The 22,180-nt window shown below is 38.1% G+C and overlaps 3 protein-coding genes across 13 annotated transcripts in view; 1 reads left to right on the top strand and 2 right to left on the bottom strand.

Moving 5' to 3' along the window:
- The window catches only part of NF1 (neurofibromin 1), a 252,664-nt gene that overhangs the window by 187,391 nt on the left and 43,093 nt on the right, over positions 1 to 22,180 (top strand). For all 10 annotated transcript variants that reach the window (XM_058703847.1, XM_058703852.1, XM_058703856.1 and 7 more), the window contains one exon: positions 21,663 to 22,095. In XM_058703847.1, the coding sequence (XP_058559830.1) occupies positions 21,663 to 22,095 (433 nt within the window). The remainder of the gene's footprint in view (positions 1 to 21,662; positions 22,096 to 22,180) is intronic.
- Positions 3,659 to 11,794, bottom strand: EVI2B (ecotropic viral integration site 2B). Its single transcript, XM_058703857.1, has 2 exons — positions 11,664 to 11,794; positions 3,659 to 5,413 (listed from the first exon to the last, which is right to left on the bottom strand). The coding sequence occupies exon 2, from the start codon at positions 5,398 to 5,400 to the stop codon at positions 4,045 to 4,047; it is 1,356 nt and encodes a 451-aa protein (XP_058559840.1). The 5' UTR covers positions 5,401 to 5,413; positions 11,664 to 11,794; the 3' UTR covers positions 3,659 to 4,044.
- EVI2A (ecotropic viral integration site 2A) lies at positions 14,280 to 18,383 on the bottom strand. Of its 2 annotated transcripts, none has more exons than XM_058703861.1 (2): positions 18,173 to 18,383; positions 14,280 to 15,633 (listed from the first exon to the last, which is right to left on the bottom strand). In XM_058703861.1, exon 2 carries the CDS (start codon positions 15,616 to 15,618, stop codon positions 14,914 to 14,916), a length of 705 nt encoding a protein of 234 aa, XP_058559844.1. In that variant the 5' UTR covers positions 15,619 to 15,633; positions 18,173 to 18,383; the 3' UTR covers positions 14,280 to 14,913. The 2 variants fall into 2 exon arrangements, with proteins under 2 accessions (XP_058559844.1, XP_058559845.1); XM_058703862.1 differs by lacking the exon at positions 18,173 to 18,383 and adding an exon at positions 17,646 to 17,670.

Raw genomic sequence — 22,180 nt, 5'->3', positions numbered from 1 at the left:
TGCAGCCCCCTCAACAGTGAATCATGGTGTCATTCTCTGTCACCTCACCATACACTTTGTTGTTGAACTGTTGGATTTATAGCAATCTGCTGGGATCAGTATCTCAGGGTAATTTTAAATACAGTGCTCTAATTTGAAGAAAGTTGTACATCTTTCTGTTTTCAGGAGCCATTAAAATTTTTTCTTCTGGGACTGTCTTTTACATTTTGGACATTTTTTTCTATATTGTTGTGGGTCCTTCCTTCCCCCCAAATAGAATTTTTTTTTTAAATTCGGAAATATTAGCCCTTTGTCTTATGGTTGCAAATTTTTTCCAGTTTGCCTTTGACTTTATTACAGTGGAATTTGCTTTTTGTTTTTTGACAGTTAAAAGTTTTTTATATAATTGGATTTTCCTTTTCTTTTTATTGCTTCTGGAATTTGAGTCTCAGCTGGGAAAATTTTTTTTCTTCCAGGTTATAAAGCAATTCTCATATTTTCTTCTATTATATAATTTCATGTTTTATATTTATATCTCTGGTCTGTTTGGTGCTTATCCTAATGTATGGATCCAATTTTATCTTTTTCCAAATGTCTATCCAATTGTCCCCATATTTCTTCTACCGATTTGAGATTTGAGTCTATTTCTGGACTTTGCAGTCCATTTGTCTAATCAGGTGTAAGTATCACAGTGCATGATTATTGTAATGTTTTAACTATAGGTGCCCAAATATTTTGCTACGTTACTTTTTGATTAGAACTAGGTAATAACAATTACAGCACACATCATTGTGTCCCCCACTACCAACACCAAATGGAGTACATGTGTGATACATATATGTTGCAATGCATGACATAGGTGCTCTTTGGTCCTCTACTAGTGAAAAGAGTCCTGACCCAGGAGTCAGGGAACAAACTCAGCTTTTAGCACCGCTACTAAGCAAGTCACTACTCTTTCTGGCCTATTTTCTCATCAGTTAACAAATAAAAGGAGTTGAACTGGATGGTCTTCAGGGTTGTTTCTGAATCTGGTTAGTGCTGATCTGGTAAGAGCACCACTGCCGTATGGTAGTTCAGTCTATGTTTTATCCCCCTGGGCCGTGTCCTTTTCCCATTTTCATGAAACAAAATTTTTCTTCCACTCTGGATCCTGGCTCTTCCATCTTTTTTGTAGGTTTTTCTTTGTTCCAGCACTTTCTTCTCTCCTGGATGTCTTTTATTAGCTTGCATTTCTTTCTGCTGATTAAGCAAGGATTGCCACTGTTTGGCTGCTCAGCTTCCACTGACCTCAGTGGGGAAAATTACATGCAGTAAATGGGAATTCTTTTTCCCCGTGGCAGAGAATTTTTTAAAAAAGACAACACCCAAAACTAGCTGCTGACAGTAAGACTGGTCTTCAGTTGTACAGAGAACAGCAGGAAGAAAGCTGCATGTAGGGTTTGAAGAAATCAGATGGGACTATGACCAGGTCATCGGCTCCTGATTTATCCGTGAGAGTTGGTGTTTCCCTATATTTCCCAGCACCCATCCTTCAAGAGATCAGGAAAAAAGGTAATGAGAAAGAAGAACAAAAGTGTGGAAAGAGCCTCTTGAGTAACCATCTCACATGTGAAATGAGAAGGGTTATGATGATTTAAAGCACATCAAAGTCTTGACCAAATATAAAAACATAGCTTATTTATCCTAAATAGAATTCAGGAAATTCATAGGAAATTCTTAAACTCCTGATTGCTGCTGAGTAGGATTAACCTTAAAAATGCTAAGTTTGAAAAACAACATGAAAGAAGCATTTTCAAGTGGGAGACAAAGAACCAATGTAATATGGCGAGAGACATGCTTCAGGAATAAACGCCAGGAAAATAAGTCCAAGGAAGTGTTTCTGCAGATAAGGCTTTTTAATGGTCAGTGAGGGATGGTTTAAAAGATTTTTTTTTTTTTGATGTTTATTTATTTTTGAGACAGAGAGAGACAGAGCATGAACAGAGGAGGAGCAGTGAGAGAGGGAGACACAGAATCTGAAACGGGCTCCAGGCTCTGAGCTGTGAGCACAGAGCCCGACGCGGGGCTCGAACTCACGGACCGTGAGATCATGACCTGAACCGAAGCCGGACGCTTAACCAACCAAGCCATCCAGGCGCCCCATAAAAGATTTAAAGGGAAATATTGTATATAAAATTTCAGTGTCCAAAAAAGCCTGCTAGTTTTTTGTTTTTGTTTTTGTTTGTTTACTAAAGTTGGAGCTTTGTTAGTTTCTTGAACAACAGTGCTACAAATAAATACTGTATTTTGTTCTGAAAAACCCCACAGTAATGAGGAGTTCTTCACGGTTAAACTACTGACAAGACCACCACATTTTATTCTGAGTGATGGCTAGGGTAAGGAAGAAGACCACATGCTTGTTGGGCAAAGAAACACTTTTGTGGGCACAGGCCGGCACCCCCACAAGCCTAGCCCAGGAACGCTCACCGCCCTGACTCTGACAAAGATTAGGTCCACCCCTACTCTGGTAACTCAGTTTCATCACTTGTCAGGTAATGGAGAAAAGACGAAATTCTGCATAGGAAAGGTGGTTTAAGAGTTTAAATGTATAGTGTCAGAAAGTGTCCATTTAGGGAAAGTTGAGAATCATCTGTATTTGATGTAGTCTGTTTTTCTTGGAAAAATCATTCAAATTTGGAATGGAGCCATAGAAGTGTGGTTTTGTGTGTGTGGTTTTATTTTTTGTTTTCCTTTATAAGATTTCATTTTGTTTGGGTGCTAGAGCCATAGAACGAAGAAATTTTTACAGATGCTTAGTTTTAGGGGCACCTGGGTGGCTCAGTCGGTTAAGTGTCCAGCTCTTGATTTCTGCTCAGGTCACGATCTCACAGTTTGTGAGTTCAAGCCCTGCATCAGGCTCTGTGCTGACAGTGTGGAGCCTCCTTGGGATTCTGTCTCCCTGCTGCTGTCTCTGCCCTACCCTGCTCGAATTCTCTCTTTCTCAAAATAAATAAACTCAAAACAAATAAAATTTTAAAAAAGGATGTTAGTTTAAAAAATTGTGCTCCCCCAATGTCTACAGTTTATGGTGCATGCTTATATTTTTTTCAGAGTAAACATCCCCAATCCAACCCCCACCCCCACAATTTGGTGTTTTAACATACTTGCTTTACTGTTTCCAGTGAGAGCTAAAAGGAAATTTTTGTATTCTCAAACATGCATTTTAGTTTCTCATCCCCACAAACTTGGAATATGTATTTAATACTTGAGGTGTTAATTTAAAATTTGGAGTTTTAGAGCACCCTGCTGGCTCAGTCAGCAGAGCATGCGATTCTTAATCTTGGGGTTACAGGTTTGAGCCCCACATTGTGTGTGGAGATTACTTAAAATCAATCTTAAGGGGGCGCCTGGGTGGCTCAGTCAGTTAAGCATCTGACCCTCAATTTCAGCTCAGGCCATGCTCTCACAGCTTGTGAGTTCAAGCCCCACGTCAGGCTCTGTGCTGTGACAACCTGCTTCCAATTCCATGTCTCCCTCTCTCTGTCTGCCCCTTTCCTGCTCACGTTCTGTCTCTCAGAAAGAAATAACATTTAAAAAATTTTTTTAATTAAAAACTTTAAATAAAATTTGGAGTTTTGTTTAAAACTTGGAGTATGTATTTAATTTCTCATCCCCTCCCTCCCCATCTCAATCTTTGAAATGGAAAAACAAAGTGTTATTTATTCAATGTAACTTTACACACAGCTATTCAGGAAAAAAAGATACATCCATTAGATGATATTAACTATATGTAGAGTGCTTATTTCCAAAGTGGCTAAGTTACTGACATACATACCATCCACATAGGTAAAATGTTCTCTGCATTAAAGTTAGGTACAATAGCTAGTAAATAGATCACTGTTATGTCATTTTTTAAAAATAAGTTCCAGCCATGCACATGGGCTTTAGCAGATTTCAGGTAGTTCCTGAATAAAAATCAAAATTGGCTACCAGGTGCCTTTTAATATATTTCATCACATGAAGAGAAAAAACAGATGGAGTTCTGTAGGAAGGATGGAAAATCAGCTAAAAAGCAAATTACAGTATTTATAACAGTTCTTCAGGTGGGGGTGGCAAGGATTCACTGTGGTCTTGACCAGAGTCGGGAGGAATAGAGAATTCCTGACCCTGGATCTCATTGTTGGAATCTTCCTGGTTTTTCATGAAATCTTCTGGTGCCGGGGGCAAGTGAAATGAGTCGGGAGGAGGTGGAAATGATTGTTCAAACTCAGAATTGTAACCTTCACAGACTTGATTGAGACAGTCCAGAGATGGTGGGAGATTGGTGGACTCATCTGGAAGAGGAGATATAATTGTCATTGTGGGTTTGTTGGATTGGTTACTCTCCTGTCCTTCCAAATCAAGAAGTGGGGAAGGTGGTGGATAATCTGCATCATCTGAAGAAGAAACAGCAGTGCCGATCGTTGATCCCCCAGCACTCTCCTCTGATGTACCATTTACCTGATCTTTTATTTTCTCTGTTTTGGGGTTGTTGGAATCTCCAATGTGTTCACTTGATTCAAACAACTTAATTTCTAAGTCATCTGCTAAGAGTGTGTTTTTGCTTGGTTTCCAGGGCATAAGTGAAACAATTGATGTCCTTTTCACGGGTACTTCATTTTCTCTAAAGTTATCCAAACAGATGTCAGGGGTTTCACCATCGGCAAATGGAGACCTACCTGCCCAATTCTGATCATGTGAAACTGGTTTTCTCAAGCATTTCCATAGCACAATCATGATTATAGCTACAAACATAGACGTCAGAATTACACCCACTAATGTGGCAGCTATCAAATTAGAATTGGTTTCACGTGGGATATTTGTGTTACTGGTAGTTTCTAGGTTGAATCCTGGAGTCACCCTCTGTGAACTTTTGACACTTGGGGTTGGTGGTATAGATGGATTATGAACAGTTGGTAGTATTGGTTTTCCAGGAGACGTGTGGATAGATGATGGTTGTTGAGTGGAAGTGTAGAGAAATGGCGGCAGTTGTTTGGTAGAAGTATGGGCAGATGGCGGTAGTTGTCCGGCAGAGGTAAGCACAGGGAGTACTGTTTGTCGGGAGGAGGCGTTGGCCGTTGGTGTTGGTTGTCTGGTGATGTTAGAGGCAGGTGGTTGCCCGGCAGAAGTGTGCACTGCCGGTTTTTCAGAAGGAGCATAGGCCCCTGGTATTGATTGTCCAGCAGCAACTTTGGCAGTTGATATTGGTTGTGCAGAAGAAACATGGCTGAATTCTGTTGGTTGACTCCAAGGATTCCCTGTTGTGTTTTGAGAATTAGCTGAGACATTGAGCCTTGATGATATAAATACAGGAGACTCTGTTGTAATGTCTTCTGTCGTTAAGAGAAATGTATCACTGAGGTGTCCACAAAACAAAATTAAGATGAAATATTTGGGATCCATTTCAGAATGTTTCCTTTTTATCAGTGGTTTTATAATGAAAGAAAGAAAGACAGGTGTTATTTGGTGTCTGGCACAAAGTAGGTAGGTATTTGAGATGTATTTATCGTTTCTAATTTAGACTTCATACACTGCAGTGTAAATAGTCTTGAATGCATCCTAAACTTCACCATAAAACACGTGGACCTCAGAGGCAAACGTCTCTCTTCGTTCTTTCATAAGATCTGTACTTGGCCCTGCTACCCCTTTAGCTTCATGACCTCATAATCCTTCATTTCACAGTCCTACTTCTTAAACACATAGGCTCTGTGTGCTGGTTCCATATGCTCTCTACTTTTCCTTGCGACTAGAAATATACCAGTCCTGTTGCTTTGAAGGACACCGATAATCATCTATTACCTAATCCAACAGTCTTTTTCTTTATTCTTTCTTTTTCTTTTCTCCCTCTCTTAGCCACTTTTGACACTATTGACTGTGCCTTCACTACTATTCAAGTAGCTCTTTGTGATAGTCTTCCTTTCATGTTAATCTCACTAGCTCCTGTTTTTCTCTTCTTAAATATGGGTACTTGGTATTCAGTCCTCACTCTTACCAGCTTTTCTGTGAACCTGAATCTATAAAATTTCAGCTCTCGCCTGTATGCCATAACTCCCAAACCTGCACGTCCAGCCTAAATCTCCTTAATTCCGATTGCTTGCCATGACTTCTTGGTGGCCATCTCCATGTATATATCCTACTGCCAGCAAATTTAACATACTCAGATCAATCCATCTTCATCATCTTTATGTCAAAACTGACTCCTCTCTCCTCTATTTTCATTAATGGTATCGCCTTTGGTAAGTTTTTCATGCACAGAGTCTACTGTGTTCATAGGCTCTGCAGCATCCTCAGAGTCTAGCACTATGTCGTTACATTAGGAGCTCATACTCTTAAAGGAGTCCGCTCAACTCAGAATCCTAAGTGATCTCTGAATCTGAGACCGTTCTGTCCAGTTGGTTAGTGTTGTCTTGCCGATGCTTTCATTTATTTATCGATGAACACTATCTTTGCGTCAGGCCTGTTCTAGGTTTGAGAGACACCCCCCCACACACCCACAATATAGTTTCTAGTTTTCCAGTGGTGGAAACAAGTAATAATTATAATAATTTAATAAGGTTTCTCATAAACGTATGCAAGAGATGCACAGAGGAACTGACATAGCCTGGGAGGTCTTCAGGGAGGGTTTCTCAGAGAAGTAAAACTTGAACTGAATTTTGAAAGGTCTGTAGGAATGAATTAAGCAAATAAAATATTCCAGTCAAGGAAACAACATATGGACATGGGTAGAGAAGGCACATGTGTAAGTTTGGCAGGCAGGGCTTTTTGTGGGATGTGGTAGAATGTAAAACTTGAAGAGTTAAGTTCCAGGTCTACTTCCAGCATGTAACTCTCCATCTAACTATGAGAACTAGTCATTTCATCTCTCCTGCTCTCAGTTGCCTCATCTCTAAAGTGAGGACTTACACTAAGACGGTGTTCAACACTAGGTGTGATATACCTGTTTTGTGCGTCATTAAACACAATGATAACTATTTGGTTGTTTCTTAACATTAGGGAAAGGAACATCTCAGGGTGTTAGATCCTGGTATATACGATTGGAAACTATATAGAGACTCGAAAGGGGTGTCTGGATGGCTCAGTTGGTTAAACGGCCGACTTCAGCTCAGGTCACGATCTCATGGCTCGAAGGCTCGTGAGTTCAAGCCCCACATCGGGCTTTGTGCTGACCGCTTAGAGCCCGGAGCCTGCTGCGGATTCTGTGTCTCCCTTCTCTCTGCCCCTTTCCCCCATTCACACTCTGTCTCTCTCTCAAACACAAACATTTTAAGAAATCATTTAAAAAAAAAGAGTTTGCCCAGTGTTATGTCACTATTAGTGACAGAGTGGCATTTGTACCCAGGACCATCTGATTCACAAGCATATGCTCTTTCTACTCCTCGAAACCACCTCAGGGTTTACATTTTGGCTCCTTTACAGCAAAGAGCCATGTATGTTAGGAGCTTAGTAAATACCTAACCTGTATTGGCTTCATGGCTCCTTTCCTTTTCAATTTTTCACTATCTATGAATACTTCTGCCAGAATGTAAGCAGAGAAGATGAAATCAAAGTTATTAAATTATGCTTTGTATCCATTTTGCAAAAGGCTTCATAGGGAAAGAAATGGAAACTTTTGGCATAAATATGGGGATTTGAATCATCTCTAGATGGTTATCCATGCACAGTTCCCACTTGCTATTCTTAAGAGCATCAACCCCTCAACAAGTTATTCTTCAGAGTTTCACTTTAGTTTTTTAAGAAATGCCATCCAGAGCAATGGAAAATATAGGCCATAAATTGGCTTCGGCCAAAAATGTTTCCTCTTTTGTGACTTCGCTTAAAATTTGTAAAAAAACCCACATGGTTCCTCTTTTCAGTTAGCTGAAAAAGGCGTTAGAGAAGGAAAGACCTCAAACAGGAACATAATTATAAACCTATTTTAATTTGTAAGATCAATTTTGATAGGTTCATAGCTTCTTTGGTCTTCCTGTGGTCAATAGGAAGACCATAAAACTTTTGAGTATATGGGATTTTTTGCTTGTCATTTAAGGGCTCCAGCAATATCAAAACCAAATTCTATTTTTTACCTATCTTATCTCTTTTTCCCACTCTTCAGTTAGCTGTCTACCCTCCTAGCATCTGCTACATCAGAATGTTAGAATCTGTTAGAATTCTGCAGCAAATCAGAACAGCCCAGAAAAGAAAGAGCAGGATTTAAAAGAGGAATAAATAGGGGGCCTAATGGTGAAGAAACGGACTTTTTCTAACTCAGAGAAGTGAGGCAGTTGTTACGACCAGTACAGAAAGAAAGTTCTTTAGCATACGTAGTTTTTTAAATATATAAACCATGTGTACCTGAAGTACCAACATTGCTTCTGTAGGGAGAAAGGCAGAGAGAAAGAACCATATGGGGCAGGGGAGTAAAAAGAAGATGTCAGATATGATGAAATGAAAAAGGAGTGCAAAGAAATAAAAAAAATAACACCAAGGAGAAAAATAAAGCAAAAATTAAAGGAAGCAGCAAACATATGGAAAAGGAGAAGGTCAATGGACTAGAGAAATTATTGAAAAGAAAAGTTAATGAAAAGCTAAAGAAAAAGTAGTGGTTATGTAAACTAGCAAGAAATTAGGGTATTTGATTAAGGTGGGCAAAATTAGAAAGAAGTTGGGAGAGAAGATTGAAGTAGATGAAGGGCCCACGAAGTGCTGTGCTCTGTCACTAGCCTGTATCTGCGGACACAAGGAAGCAACCAAGAGCGGCCTTCCCAAATGGAGGACTTGACTCACCTGTCTTCTCAGACTCCCTTGTCTTTCATTTCAGGCTCTCCTATCTGTTCTAAGTATCCTGAAGACACTTGAAATTTTTTCCTGGCACTGTTCACAAGCATGCCTGCTCATTATTCTAAAGAACCCATGCACGTAGCAAAGCATGTTTCTAAAAATCCCTTAGTCTGCTGCTCAAGCACATCCCAAATTTGTCTACCTTTGTATGCCAGTATCTTGCTCATTATTATAGGCTGACAACTTTGAGGTCAAAAATCTGTGATTTGGGTCCTTTGCTTTTCCTGAATATTTTAAAACGTTTTAAAAGAGGAAGGAAAACGACAGCTATATTTTAACTAACTGTACAGGAAGTTACAGTGAAGTAGGAGTCCTCATATATTAGCCATGTTCTCATAAATATAATGGCATAAGGATATAAAGAGTATAGTTAGGGGCGCCTGGGTGGCTCAGTTGGTTAACTGTCTGACTCTTGATTTCAGCTCAGGTCATGCATGATCTCACGGTTCATGAGACTGAGCCCCACGTTGGGCTCTGTGCTGACAGTGCAGAGCCTGCTTGGAATTCTCTCCCTCTCTCTCTGCCCCTCTCTTGCTCGTGTGTGTGTGTGTGTGTGTGTGTGTGTGTGTGTCTCAATAAATAAACAAACTTTAAAAAAGAAAGTACAGTTAAAATTGATTCTGTTAAGTTGCATATGGTAAAAAATAGGTCATTGTCATTTTTTTTATTTTTTTTAATGTTTTTATTTATTTTTGAGACAGAGAGTATGAGCAGGAGAGGGGCAGAGAGAGGGGGAGACACAGAATCTGAAACAGGCTCCAGGTGCTGAGCTGTCAGCATGGAGCCCGACATGGGGCTTGAATTCACTGAGTGTGAGATCATGACCTGAGCCGAAGTCGGACGCTCAACTGACTGAGCCACCCAGGCGCCCCAGGTCATTGTCATTTACAGAGAATCATGGAGATTTGGAGAACACATTCTAGGGAAAAAGTCAAGTATAGGTATAATAATACCTGAGTTATTATGGCTTTGATATTATTATTGCTTTGATGTAATAAGTTACAAGATAGATTAAAATTTATTATTAGTGTATCTCCAGCCGGTTGTTATTAAGTCATAAAAGGAAGAAAACACCAAGTCTTTGTCTTGAGGAAGAGTGGCAAAAGAGATTAACCTTGAACTATAATAGGAAGTGTTTGGTGACTTTTGTCGATAATAATAGCTATCATCTACTGAGTACCCATTAAATGTTAGGTACTACCCTATTTTAATGAGCAAGGTAGTGTTACCTTCATCTTATAGATAAAGAAACTGAGGCACAGAGATGTGGGGTAACTTGCCAGAGTGTCACAGCTATAAATAGAGGCACTGTTAAAGAAATACCAGTTGTGTACCAGAGCCATTTCCTTCTGTCCCAAGTCACTATATATGCTGCACTGTCTTTCATAGTAGAATTACGAAGCAGGAATGTTTTATGAAGGAAGGAGACGTGGGATCTCTGAGAACAGAGATGTAAATAACTTTTGGAGGCTGTCTTGAGTAAATGGTAGGGAAAAAACTACTAGAAAACCATTTAGTCCTCTGATTCTATGAAAACAGTTGTGGGAATTTGAATGGTTAGCCTATAAGCTATCATATTTGAGGTAACTTCTAAAGATTGGACACTGAAAGGCATCAGATTTATATTTAACAAACTTGAACTTTTTCAGAATTCATAATTTCCTTCCAAGTAGAGTTATACAGGAATTAGTTGAAAAACACAAGTGCTGTTAAACTCACAAGTACCATCGAACTGACCCTTTGAAAATATAGACAAATCGTGTCTTAAAAAAAAAGAGAGAGAGATAAAAATCTTTATTTTCTAACTTATGTAATAATTACTTAGAAAAAATCCAAAGTGGACTTCTATAAGGGAAAGTCATAAATATTTATGAAATGTTGTAATAGAGTATCACCCATTATGAATTTATTCTGTGATATTACAAGTCTATGTAAACTAAACTCTTTGCAATTTTTGTTTTGGAGGGTATTTACTTTGTAACTGCCCAGTTTACTCACAGAATAGGCATGTTTTATGCATGGTAGCAATTTTCTATTATTTATCCTGTGAGTGTTTTTTTCCTATATCTAATACTGGTTACTAAAGGTTCAGATGATAATGTGTGGCATAAATACGTAGATGATATGAATACATGTACACACATTTTGTCATAACAGTTTTGTCTTAGTGAGCTTTAAAAATGAGCCATAATATTTTCCTTTAACTTAAATATAAAATTCTTACTTATTACTTAAATATAAATATAAAATTATTACTTAAGTATCAAATTTTTACTTAAAATTCCATTTGTGTAAAAATTAAAGCATATGTAATAATGATAATTGAATATCTCCTCTAATCGCCTTTGCTTTCTTTTTAAATTAAGTGAAGGTGAAGATGACCGTTTTTACCGTGGAAACTAAAGAGGATAAAAAAAAATAATTTAAATCTATGGATTATGTTACATGTAGGAACATCTTATAAGAAGCAAGTTAGAATTTTTCACAGTTGGTATTTGGGGCTTGTAAATTCACTCATATCCCATGGATTCTAGTTTTACTTCTAACCCTTAGCTTTATCCACTATGTTTATAGTTTATATCTTTTAATTACAGAACTAAGGCTAACTAACCATTGTGATTGAATAAACTTAAAAGGGCTTATATTATACAAACCTAACTGAACATTTTTCTCCAAGGCAAGCTCAATACTGAATTTTTTTAATACCATGCAATAAATTACAAAACCGTTACAGACATCTTTAGACTAGCAGAGTGTATGTTTAAAACACTAACGCCATTTTAGTTTTAAAAATAAACTTTATATATAACAAAGATCAAACCAGATTGCCTGTGTGAAAATTTTCTTACCTCAGCTGTTAACTTCTTTTTGCAGAATGCTAAGTTCTTGTTCTAACTGGACATTTTGGTGATTTGGCTAAGGAAGCAAAAGGGGTGGTTCAATTCAGATTAAAAATGGTCCTGTAGCAAACTGAAATGCTTTCTGTAGAAGAAGAGGAAGTTGATGGATAGTTGGTTCAGGAAGTGCAATAAGCCACAAAATGACTAAGAAAGGCACTACTTTAAGAGAACTTATTTTGAAACACGATTTGCAGCTCTATGATTTGAATGCTTTTAATTAATATTGGTAAGTAAACATTTGAGACTCTCTAGTAATGTGATTATATAATTTAAATATTTCGAATAGAACTTTAGAGGCAACTTACATAGTCTAAGGAAAAACTACCTGTTGAGTTGTTACCCACAGTGAGATTTCTTTTCGTAAGAGGCAGATGGTGTGTTCTGTTTACTTGATCACCTTTTGCAAGTTGCTGTACTTCTGAGTCATCATTTCCTTCTCCGGAGGAATATGTCACTTACTGAGCTGTTGTGAAGATTAAATAAGCTAACGTGTATAAATGCCTCGCACACAGTAGGTAGCCAGTGAATGTTAAGCTTCTTTCCTCCTACATAATTTAGACAAAGCCCAGGTAAACTTACAGTCAATTTTTTTTTGGACCAAATACGTAACGACGTTGGGAGTTCAAGAGCACAACTCTTTGATTATCCACAAAATACGTCCTTCTCAGAAGGTAAAATAAATGGGGAATCATTATTTAAATAAATTAACCAAGCAAAATATATTGAAAAGAGAATGCATCAGTCTGAATAAAAATTTTCTTTGGACAGGTCACCTTGTAGCCTCTTTCCTCATCCAAAAAAGGGAGATCATAATTCCTAACTTGTAAATCTGGTCCAGGATTAAATGTAAAGTGCCTAGGATAGCACCTGTTACAGTAGATACATTACGTTTTAAGCCATGCCCTGCTTTTTCCCTGGTCACTGCAGAGGATCCCAGACTGTTAAGAACTCATTCTTAATGTCAAGGTTACTTACAACTTGGTAGAAAAAGAATAGTTTCTGTTTTTAAGGGGTCCTACTATAAAGCAGAGTATAATCAAAACACTAAACTTTTGACTCACTATTTTAAAATCCCTGAATTAAGTGTGTGGACCCTAATACCAAGGGGTGGAAACAAAAATGTCTTCGTTCAAAAATAACTTTTAAAATTTGAACTCAAAACAGACCTTAATGTATCATGTTTAAACACTGTCAAGTTTGAAAAGGAGCCACTTTTGTTTGTTCATGAGCTGTCATTGGATAGCATCATTCTGAGAGTGTGTATTTAATTAGGGAGTTGATGAATTTTAGGTATTCCTGCAGTAGAAGCTTTCTGTTTCGTCAGAAATTGTTGGACCTGTATGTTGAGTACAAAAGTGGTTACCTAGTTAATTCCTTGTTTTTAAAAAGGTGCTAATTTTTTTCAGTATCCTCTGACAAGTATATATGGCCCCTGATTCAAGGAGCTGTTTGTGTTACCACTATTCGTTCTAGTACACAGTCTCACATTATTAGTTTGTATAAGATGGGAGCTCTGCTCAGTTTCATTTGCCAGTCTGGTCCTTTGTACCCCTCAAAAGGTGACCTGATATCACCATGACTGGCATGAGTGTTCTCTTGCTTCCCCTTTTCCCTTTTTGACATTTAGTTTTATCTCGAGTAATACGGTTATAATTTTTTAACCCATTGGTAACAAGTTGATCATAAAGCGGATACTTGGGGGTTTTTTCCCCCTCTCGTTTTAAGATGTAACCTAGATCTTTAGAGCCATGGTACCTGTAAGAAGTGAATTTGGCCAAGAGCAGTATCACCTAGGGAATTAATGCAAAAATTACCAGTGCCTGGAGGCCACCCCCGTTCCAACTGAATCAGAAAGAGAGGGTGGGAATTAGGTTTTGGCTAGTTTTAAAAGCTCTTCAGATGATTCTGATACACAGTCAAGATGAGAATCACTAACCTAAAAGGGAGAATAAGATTGTGATCGTACGTGGCAAAAATATGCAAAATGTTTTCTTACATGGCTAGCGTATTGCCCAAAATAAATGCTCAGTAAGGGATGAGATTTTTTTAAATTTAGCTTGGTCTTTAGTATGCCCTGATCAATTTTAGCAGTAAGTTGGAAAGTCTCTCAAACCAACTTTTGTAATACATTTAACTGAAGGTGGAAGTCTTGATTTAAGTGTAAGTCATTATCTTACTTGAACCCAGTTTCTTGAAAGGTTAAACAATTACCTAGAGCATCTCGTTTTCCAAATTAGAACAAACACACCCCCCCCCACACACACCCCTTTCCTTTGCTCATGTCACATTAGATAGTAAAAATAAATAAATAAAATTGATCATTTGTCAGGCCACTTGGCATCCTTGAAGTCAGAAAATTAATCGGCCTTTGGATATTTGCTATAGATAGCCCAGTAAGCAGTATTTATAGAATAGAGGTACATGGCACTTGAACAGTAAGATATGCTGTACGTTTACACTTGGCCTTCTTGGTGGCTCCAGTCTCCCCTGTTTCAGTTGGGCACTATTTCTTATTGATCTTTATAGTGTGTTGTCTAAGATAATAAAATGAATACAAATAATACGTGTAGTCAGTTTTATTCTAATGAGTCTTACGATACAAAATTAAAAGTTTTAATTAAATATTTGTAGTAGAAAAACACTTTCTTATGTGTGCCATACTTAAAGATGAAAACATCTAGCATAAAATTAGCTGTGTTGATCTACGAGCTGGGACAGATTCCGTCTCATTCAGCAGAGGCACCGTTAAACTACAGTTCAACTCTGTGCATTAGGAATTTGGCTTCTGTTAGATGTTGAAGCATATACTTGCCTCTAAGGACACATTAAAACTCTTCAAAGTTTAATTACATTCAGACAAAGATCATCTAACTACTGCTGCTGAACAGGAAATATTTAATTGTTCCTTTCTACCTCCATTAATTAGTTCCTTCAACTCATCTTTAAAACCTTCTCCACGTCCTTGGGTGTTTTATTATTTGCTTCTTAAAATATTCAGTGTCAGAATGAAAGTGCACAGTTTAAGTATTTGAGAAGGTGAACTGACTTCTTCCCTTCTCGCCTGCTCGATTCTAAATTGCAAGGCTGCCATGTCAACAGATCTTAGACCAACTTGTGGCATTAAATGCCAAACGGATTTCATTTTTACTTCATAAGCTTTCTCATTGCTACTTTGCATTTGTCTTCACTAAAGCTTCTGTTAGTTAGTGAGTTTTTCAGTTCCTCCTTCATCTTTTCTGTCCCTTGTAGCTGTGAGAGTTCCAGTAGATTGCATCATTAGGTTGGGCCCTGTGAGCTGTTGTGCTCTTTTCCAAGTGTCTGATTCAGCAGGCCATAGACCACTGCTTGCCAGAAAATCGCCGTTGGTTCTCGGCTGACGCTTGCCTACTTGTTTTGATCGTCTGAGGGATGAGACTTTGTTTGCCAGAACTACAGTCGAAAGAAATAGGAGGGTGCAGATAAGAAAAAGCACTGCAATTATAATTAAGCAAACTAGCATAGCCATTTTGTTGTTGTTTTCCTCACAGACCCCTTTTTTGAAAATTTCATGGGGACTCTTGCTTGTGTTTTTGATGCTCGGTACTGTTGGAGAGCTGTTCCTGACAACAGAAGGTATATAAATCTCCAGTTCCGATTTAGGAGTTAGAGGTAGGACAGGAGATGACGTGGCGATTTCAGTCATGTTTGTAGAATTACTCTTTTTATCTACTGCAGAAGTTGTAGGGTTTGTGTTCATGTTTTCATTTTGGTTTCTGCCCGTCTTATTTTGAATATCTGGATCCCAGACAGTAGTACTGTTAGCCCACAGATGGGTATAGTTTGCTTTTGTTCCAGGACACAAAGAAAAAGCTGTTGTCATCACAAAGGCAAGATGCAGGTAATGTCCTGCGTGTTCCATGTCCATGAGTATACCGGTAATCTGTTGGGACAGCAGATAATTTGTTAATTTGTGAAAGAATAATGGTTCCTACTTTTCGTGATTGTAGTTAAAAGGTGGACACCTGATGTCTTACAAGTTAGCTACAAACTCATACCTAATATTTGCTGTCCTGTTTGAATTCCTTCTCAGCTGACTTTTTCTATTAGGCTATGTGTAAAGAAGCCATTTAATTTCTGTTATTCTTTTAAATGCTAGAAGTTGGCATTATAAAAGCCTATGAATCATTTTAAACTGAATACTGTGGTTTTGTATAGTTTTCTCCCCCTCAAGCATGCTGAACTTCAGCTTTGAGTCGACGACTTCTGCTTCTACTTTCCTGATTCCTCCTTCCTGCCCCCGCCCAGACCCCAACCATTTAAGGATCTTTCTTGCAGAAACTGCCCACACTCTAACAAATGTGTCACTCAGCTTTATATGGGCCTTAAGCATTTTGCTTTAAGTAGGAAAAGAACATGCAAATGGCTTTTTGGGGTTTTGTTTTGGGGTTGAGAAAGGGGAAGTGTGGTAGCAACCAAAGGAAAAGGATTTCAAATAGGAATTCAACATGTTCTTTAAAAAAAAAAAAAAAAAAAAAAAAATGGAATTCAAGATGTTCTTTTATCTTCCCGGGTGTTTATCTTGGAGCTTAGAATAAAACTGGTACTTAGAAATATACTCCTGGGTATTTGTGAAAGCAATTATATATGGTGTTGGTTCTCTCTTTTCACATCTGTATCCCCTGACTTCTTGTGGCTTTCTGAAGGCAAAGGCATGCCAGGTTTTTCAACCTAAAAATCTGGCATTACAGTGAAAATGAGGCAGATTTCTTATGAATAATATCGAAAGTTAAATTTATTGACTTTTTGCATCATCATTTATGCCCAGCATTTTTTCCATGAATATTTTGACACAATGTTTTAAAATACATGATACAGTAAAATAGAGAACACCAGGATTGTGGGGATTTAGACTGAAGTGGGAAGACAAGGCAGATCTTGAGTCTCGACATATAAATAAAAAAGATGAACTTTAGTTGTGGCTTCAGGCTCCTTGGAAGGCAGTACAAAAAGGAGACAAGTCTGTTCCTAATTCTCATTATCCACCATATGATTGAAGATTTAAACAGAGCTGGCATATCTGTTCTAGGTACTGATGAACCAGCGGGAACGATCTATCACCATTATCGAATTATCTCTTTTATTATAATATTGTTTGAGCTGCTTTTTTTTTTTTTTTTTTTTTTTGTAAGAGTATCTTATTGTTAGCATTTGTTTGAGATAACTGGAAGCAAAACCTACATTATTCTCCTGAGATTGACTCAGTGGAATTGCCTGTTTAAAAACTTTATTTTATAGATGTTCTTCTCAAACCTGAATGTGAGTGTCTGAATGTCTTTTTTTTTTTTTAATGTGGATTCTGATTCTGTAGTTCTAAGAGGGACCTGAGATCCTGCATTTCTAGCCTCCTCCCAAGTAAAACAGATGTCACTGCTAGCCATGCTTTTTTGAGTTTTGAGGTTTTATAATAAATAGTTGCCACGTGTCATTGGATAATATTTGGATGCTATTGATATACAGAAATTGAGAATAACAAATGTGATATGTTGTTATACTAACAAAAGTAGCTTATAATAAACAAAGGTAAATGGCAACTAACCAGTGAAGTAATATTTCCTAAAGGAAAATAAACCTTTATTATGTGTTCTAGAATTAAGATTACTTTTTGGATTATGATCTTTAATAGACAGTTGAAGGGATTGTGCACTGACTTCTATAAAATAGTGTTCAGCTTCAGTTTTTAAAGTGAACGACACCAATCTTAGGATACTTTATGGTTCTTTCACAAAGAGAAATACTTTATTTTGGGTTAGCAAGTAATTTCCCTCCTTTCATCCTAGACTAGCCTTCTGCATTCAATGCTAAAATAATTTAAAGTGGGTTATTCCTATCACATTAGTTCATTAACAGGGTAGTATACATCATGGTATTCGTACTCATTTCAGCAGTGCTTACCACGGGGTAGATAATAGGCCCGCTGTGGATTGTCTTCGGCCAGATGTACTGTCATTCCCAGATAAACAAGCTGTTAACAAAATGAGACTTTCTCTTGCCCTTACAAATGCCTGAGAATAGAGAACTGTCTCTGTGTCCCCAGTTTATGCCATGGAAGCCAGGTTATGTTACCAAAAGTTCTCTTTATCTCCGGTCATTTTGAATAAAATTTATAATGCCTAAGCATTCATAATGAGAACTTTATTTTTTAAACTTTTTAAATAACAAGTAAAACTTTTCAATTCACTGTGGAGTCTAAACTCAAATCCTTTCTAATCCTCATAAAAACTATGTTGATGATAAATCTTTCCATCTCTAACTTAAATGTTACTTAATAGTACAGAAAAGAACAGTACACATTTTCAATCACTTATGATTCTACTTTATTAGTAAGATTCTTAGGTATTATTTGAAAGCACTTCCTTCAGCACTAATCTGTACAACGTTATGAGTAAAAAGGCATAAGAAAAGCCATATATATGACCTACCTTACAAATTCTTGGTCAAAATTTGGTTATAACCTGATTTTAATAAGCCACTTCTTTTCTTGTCTTGAAGCACAGCTTCCAAGTAATTTAAAGCAGAATAGACTTGGAGAATATGAACCTTAAAGTAAATCTGCAGTGAAAAAAAAAAGGATATGTACAGCTAGCTTTCCACTTTTAAAACCAAACCACAGATGACACATTTCCTTTCTGCTGCAACTAAAGCACATGTCACAGGGGGAAAAAAATCCAACTTGTCCAGTTGGCCACTGGCATGACAGGAGGCTTTGTACAACAAGTCCCCGCCTCCAGGGCAGGGAGGGTTTTCTGCCCCATGCCTTTTGACCTTATGTGCATTACATATGCCTGCTGTGTGCTTTTGAATGATATATTAGTATCATTCAGAAAGAGATGGAAGGGTATTTTTCCTGCAGCATTACAATCTTCTCTAAAAATTTTATTTGTGTACCACAAGCTGATTTAATGACATGAGTTAGGAGACCTGGGGTATTGGTCAGATAATAGAAACAGTGATACACATAACCAACATCTCAGATTGCAGAGCTACAGCAAAGACTTGAGAAAATATCTAGTAAACTTAGGTTATATGGGGCAGAATATACTTTTGTGTTGTTGAATGTATACACACAAAGTCTCTGCCTCTCTCTCTCTTTCTCCCCCCAACCCCCGAAGGTCCTGTCATCACTTCATATTCAGTATGTCTAAATGGACTTCATTTTCCCTCCAAAAGTGGCTGCCCCTCATGATCTCTTTTTTTTGTCGTTCATGATAGGAACATTCTTTGTGATCTCAGAGGCTTGATACACAGCAAGTCCTTTTAATTCAAGTCCTTCCTTTCAGCCCTGACCAGAACTTGGATTGTGTTGGCTCTTCCCCTCATATTCTTGAATTGGTTTCTTTTTTTTTTTTCTTTCTTTCTTTTTTTTTTTTTTTTTTTTTTTTTTTTAGCTGTCACCATAGCATTTAGATCCTTAGGAGGCCATACCTAGACTACTACCATAGCTTTTATTTTTTTCCTTACCAGCCCCGACTTCTTCATGTATCTTGTATACATCACTTCCTTTGATCATATCACTTCTTTAAGAATGTAAAGTTGAATAACTCCTTAACACCTATAGCAGTGATTCAGAAATGTCTGTGTACGTAAATATGAGATGAGAAGTTTTTTTAAAAACAATGAAAATTTCTGGGCCCCGCTGTATACATTCCTATGTAGTAGGTCTGGGCTAGCAGCAGGAAGCAGACTGCATTTGTAACAGGTGCCACGGTTGATTGTGATACTGGGCTCCACAGAACATACTCTGAGAAATATTGGAGAAAACTCAAACCTCTTGAAAAATTTTGATCCCTTCACAACTTAACTCTTATATATTTTTCAAACTGTGTCTCTTTTTTGTGAAGTTAAGCTTTCCACTTCATTTGGTTTTGTGTTTTAGTTTTTGTTGAAATTCCAGTTAACATACACTGTGATGTAAATTTCAGGTGATTCAACACTTACAACACCTGGTGCTCATCACCGATGCGCTCCTTAACCTCCATCACCTATTTAACCCACCTCCTTCCCCTCCCTCAAGTGACCATCAGTTTGTTCTCTGTAGTGAAGAGTCTGTTTTCTGGCTTGCCTCTCTTTCTTTCTTCCCCTTATGATTGTTTGTCTTGTTTCTTAAATGCCACGTATGAGTGAAATCATATAGTATTTGTCTTTCTCTGACTGACTTATTTTACTAAGCATAATATACTCTAGCTCCATCCGCGTCATTGCAAATGACAAGATTTCATTCTTTTTTTATGGCTGAGTAATATTCTGTTGTAATATATACCACCTCTTCTTTATCCATTCACAGTTGATGAACATTTGGGCTCTTTCCATAATTTGGCTACTGTAGATAATGATGCTGTAAACATTGAATTAGTATTTCTGTATCCTTTGGGTAAATACCTAGTAGTGCAATTGTCCAGATTTATCTCTTAAAACGTCTGTACATGAATCTTTCATTCCAGCTAAAATAGCTGACTGTTGCCTCAGCACATCTAGTTATCTGTTTCTTTTCCTCTTTAGAGGCCTCCTTCAGGCCTCTCCATGAGGCCTGCCAGTCCCTCCTCTTGTTGAATTCAAAGTTTCTCCTACCCACTGAAGCCTCAGCATCTTCTGTGTAGCTTTCACTGGCTACCCAGTTTGTGTTCATATCTCCCTCTTCTGAACTTTTTCTCTGCTATTTGTTTGATAAGTGATTACATACAACCTCATACCTTTCCTGTCATCTTGAAATATTTTATTTTGGGGCACCTGAGTGACTTAGTCATTCGAGCGTCCAACTCGATTCAGGTCATGATCTCAGGGTCTTGGAATCAAACCCTGTGTCGGGCTCTATGCCCTTGGCATGGAGCCAGCTTGAGATTCTCTCTCTGCCCCTCCCCCTGCTCGTGCATTCTCTCTCTCTCTCTCTCTCTCTCTCTCCCTCTCTCTCTCTCTTTCTCAAAAATAAATTATTTTAAAATCATTTAACTTATATTTTTATCTTATTTCCTCCCAACAAGATTATTAAAAATCTCTGAGGTAAGGATGTTTATCGGGCCTAGTACTACCAGAGTCATCGAGTATGGAACTTTGGGCCAAGTTAACATCAGTTCCGACTTGAAGTTCTAGTACTGTGTTCTTCAGGGCTTTCTGGTGGTCTTTACCTTAGCTGCTCTCACACTGATCAGCATTCTTTTGAGTTGTAAGCAACTTAGGACCTAATATGGCTTAATCAAAAAAAAAGAATTTATTGGCTCACACAACTGAATAGTCCAGGGATAAATTTGGTCCCAGGAGAGGCTTTATCTAGGACTCCAATGAAATGGCTGGGGTCCTCTCTCTCTCTTCATCTCTCTGCTCCATTTCTTCTGTCTTCAGGCAGGCTTTTCTTTCATATGTCAAGATATGAGCTAACAACTCCCAGGGCAATGTGTTTCCTTGTTTATAAACACCAGGAAAGAAAAAGTCTCAATTCCTAACTAAAGCTAAAGTCTCTGAATTGGGCCTCTTTGGCCCTTATTGTCCTGATTTAAGTCATATGATCATTGCTGAACCACCGGTAGTCAAGGTGGGGTGAACGAATTGACCAAAGCCGTTCAGATGACTCCAGGGCTCCAGGGCGTCATTCCCACCCAGACTGTTCAGCTGGGAAATTCTGTGGGCCTCGAGGCAACCAATCAGTGTTCACTGCCTTCCTCTGTCTGTGGTGTGCGGGTTTGTTGCTCAAAAGGTTTTGAACTGGAGACTTGTCTCTTCCGTTTTACTTCTACCTTCTCAATGTCTCAAGAATAACTGATTTTAGAAAATGGACTTAGACTTTATGTAATTGTTTTATATTAGTTTTCTCTAGAAAGCTAAACAGAAAATTGAAAGAATGAAATAGATTAGTAGCATCTGTATATTTATCCGGAACCCTGTTAACCATCTGTGTCCTGTTTTTGTCCTCTTCCTTAGGTTTAAAACTGGCCAAATCAATGGCGATTTGCTGATATACCACGTCTTGCTGACTTTAAAGCCATATTATGCAAAGCCATATGAAATTGTAGTGGACCTTACCCATACCGGGCCTAGCAATCGCTTTAAAACGGACTTTCTCTCCAAGTGGTTTGTTGTTTTTCCTGGCTTTGCTTATGACAATGTCTCTGCAGTCTATATCTATAACTGCAACTCCTGGGTCAGAGAGTATACCAAGTATCACGAACGGCTACTGACTGGCCTCAAAGGCAGCAAGAGGCTCATTTTCATCGACTGTCCTGGGAAACTGGCTGAGCACATAGAGCATGAACAACAGAAACTGCCTGCTGCCACGCTGGCTTTAGAAGAGGACCTGAAGGTATTCCACAATGCGCTCAAGCTAGCTCACAAAGACACCAAGGTTTCTATTAAAGTAAGTTTCACTCCTTGTTAGGTAAATGATTTGTTAGCTTTCTCGGCTAAGCAGACTGTGCTGGCCTTCCTAGGTGTCCTCATAG

The sequence above is a fragment of the Neofelis nebulosa genome, chromosome 16 (genome assembly GCF_028018385.1).
Source record: "Neofelis nebulosa isolate mNeoNeb1 chromosome 16, mNeoNeb1.pri, whole genome shotgun sequence".
Classification (NCBI taxonomy): domain Eukaryota; kingdom Metazoa; phylum Chordata; class Mammalia; order Carnivora; family Felidae; genus Neofelis; species Neofelis nebulosa.
The sequence above is the reverse complement of the archived record's forward strand: the minus strand, read 5'-3'. Positions and strand labels throughout refer to the sequence as shown.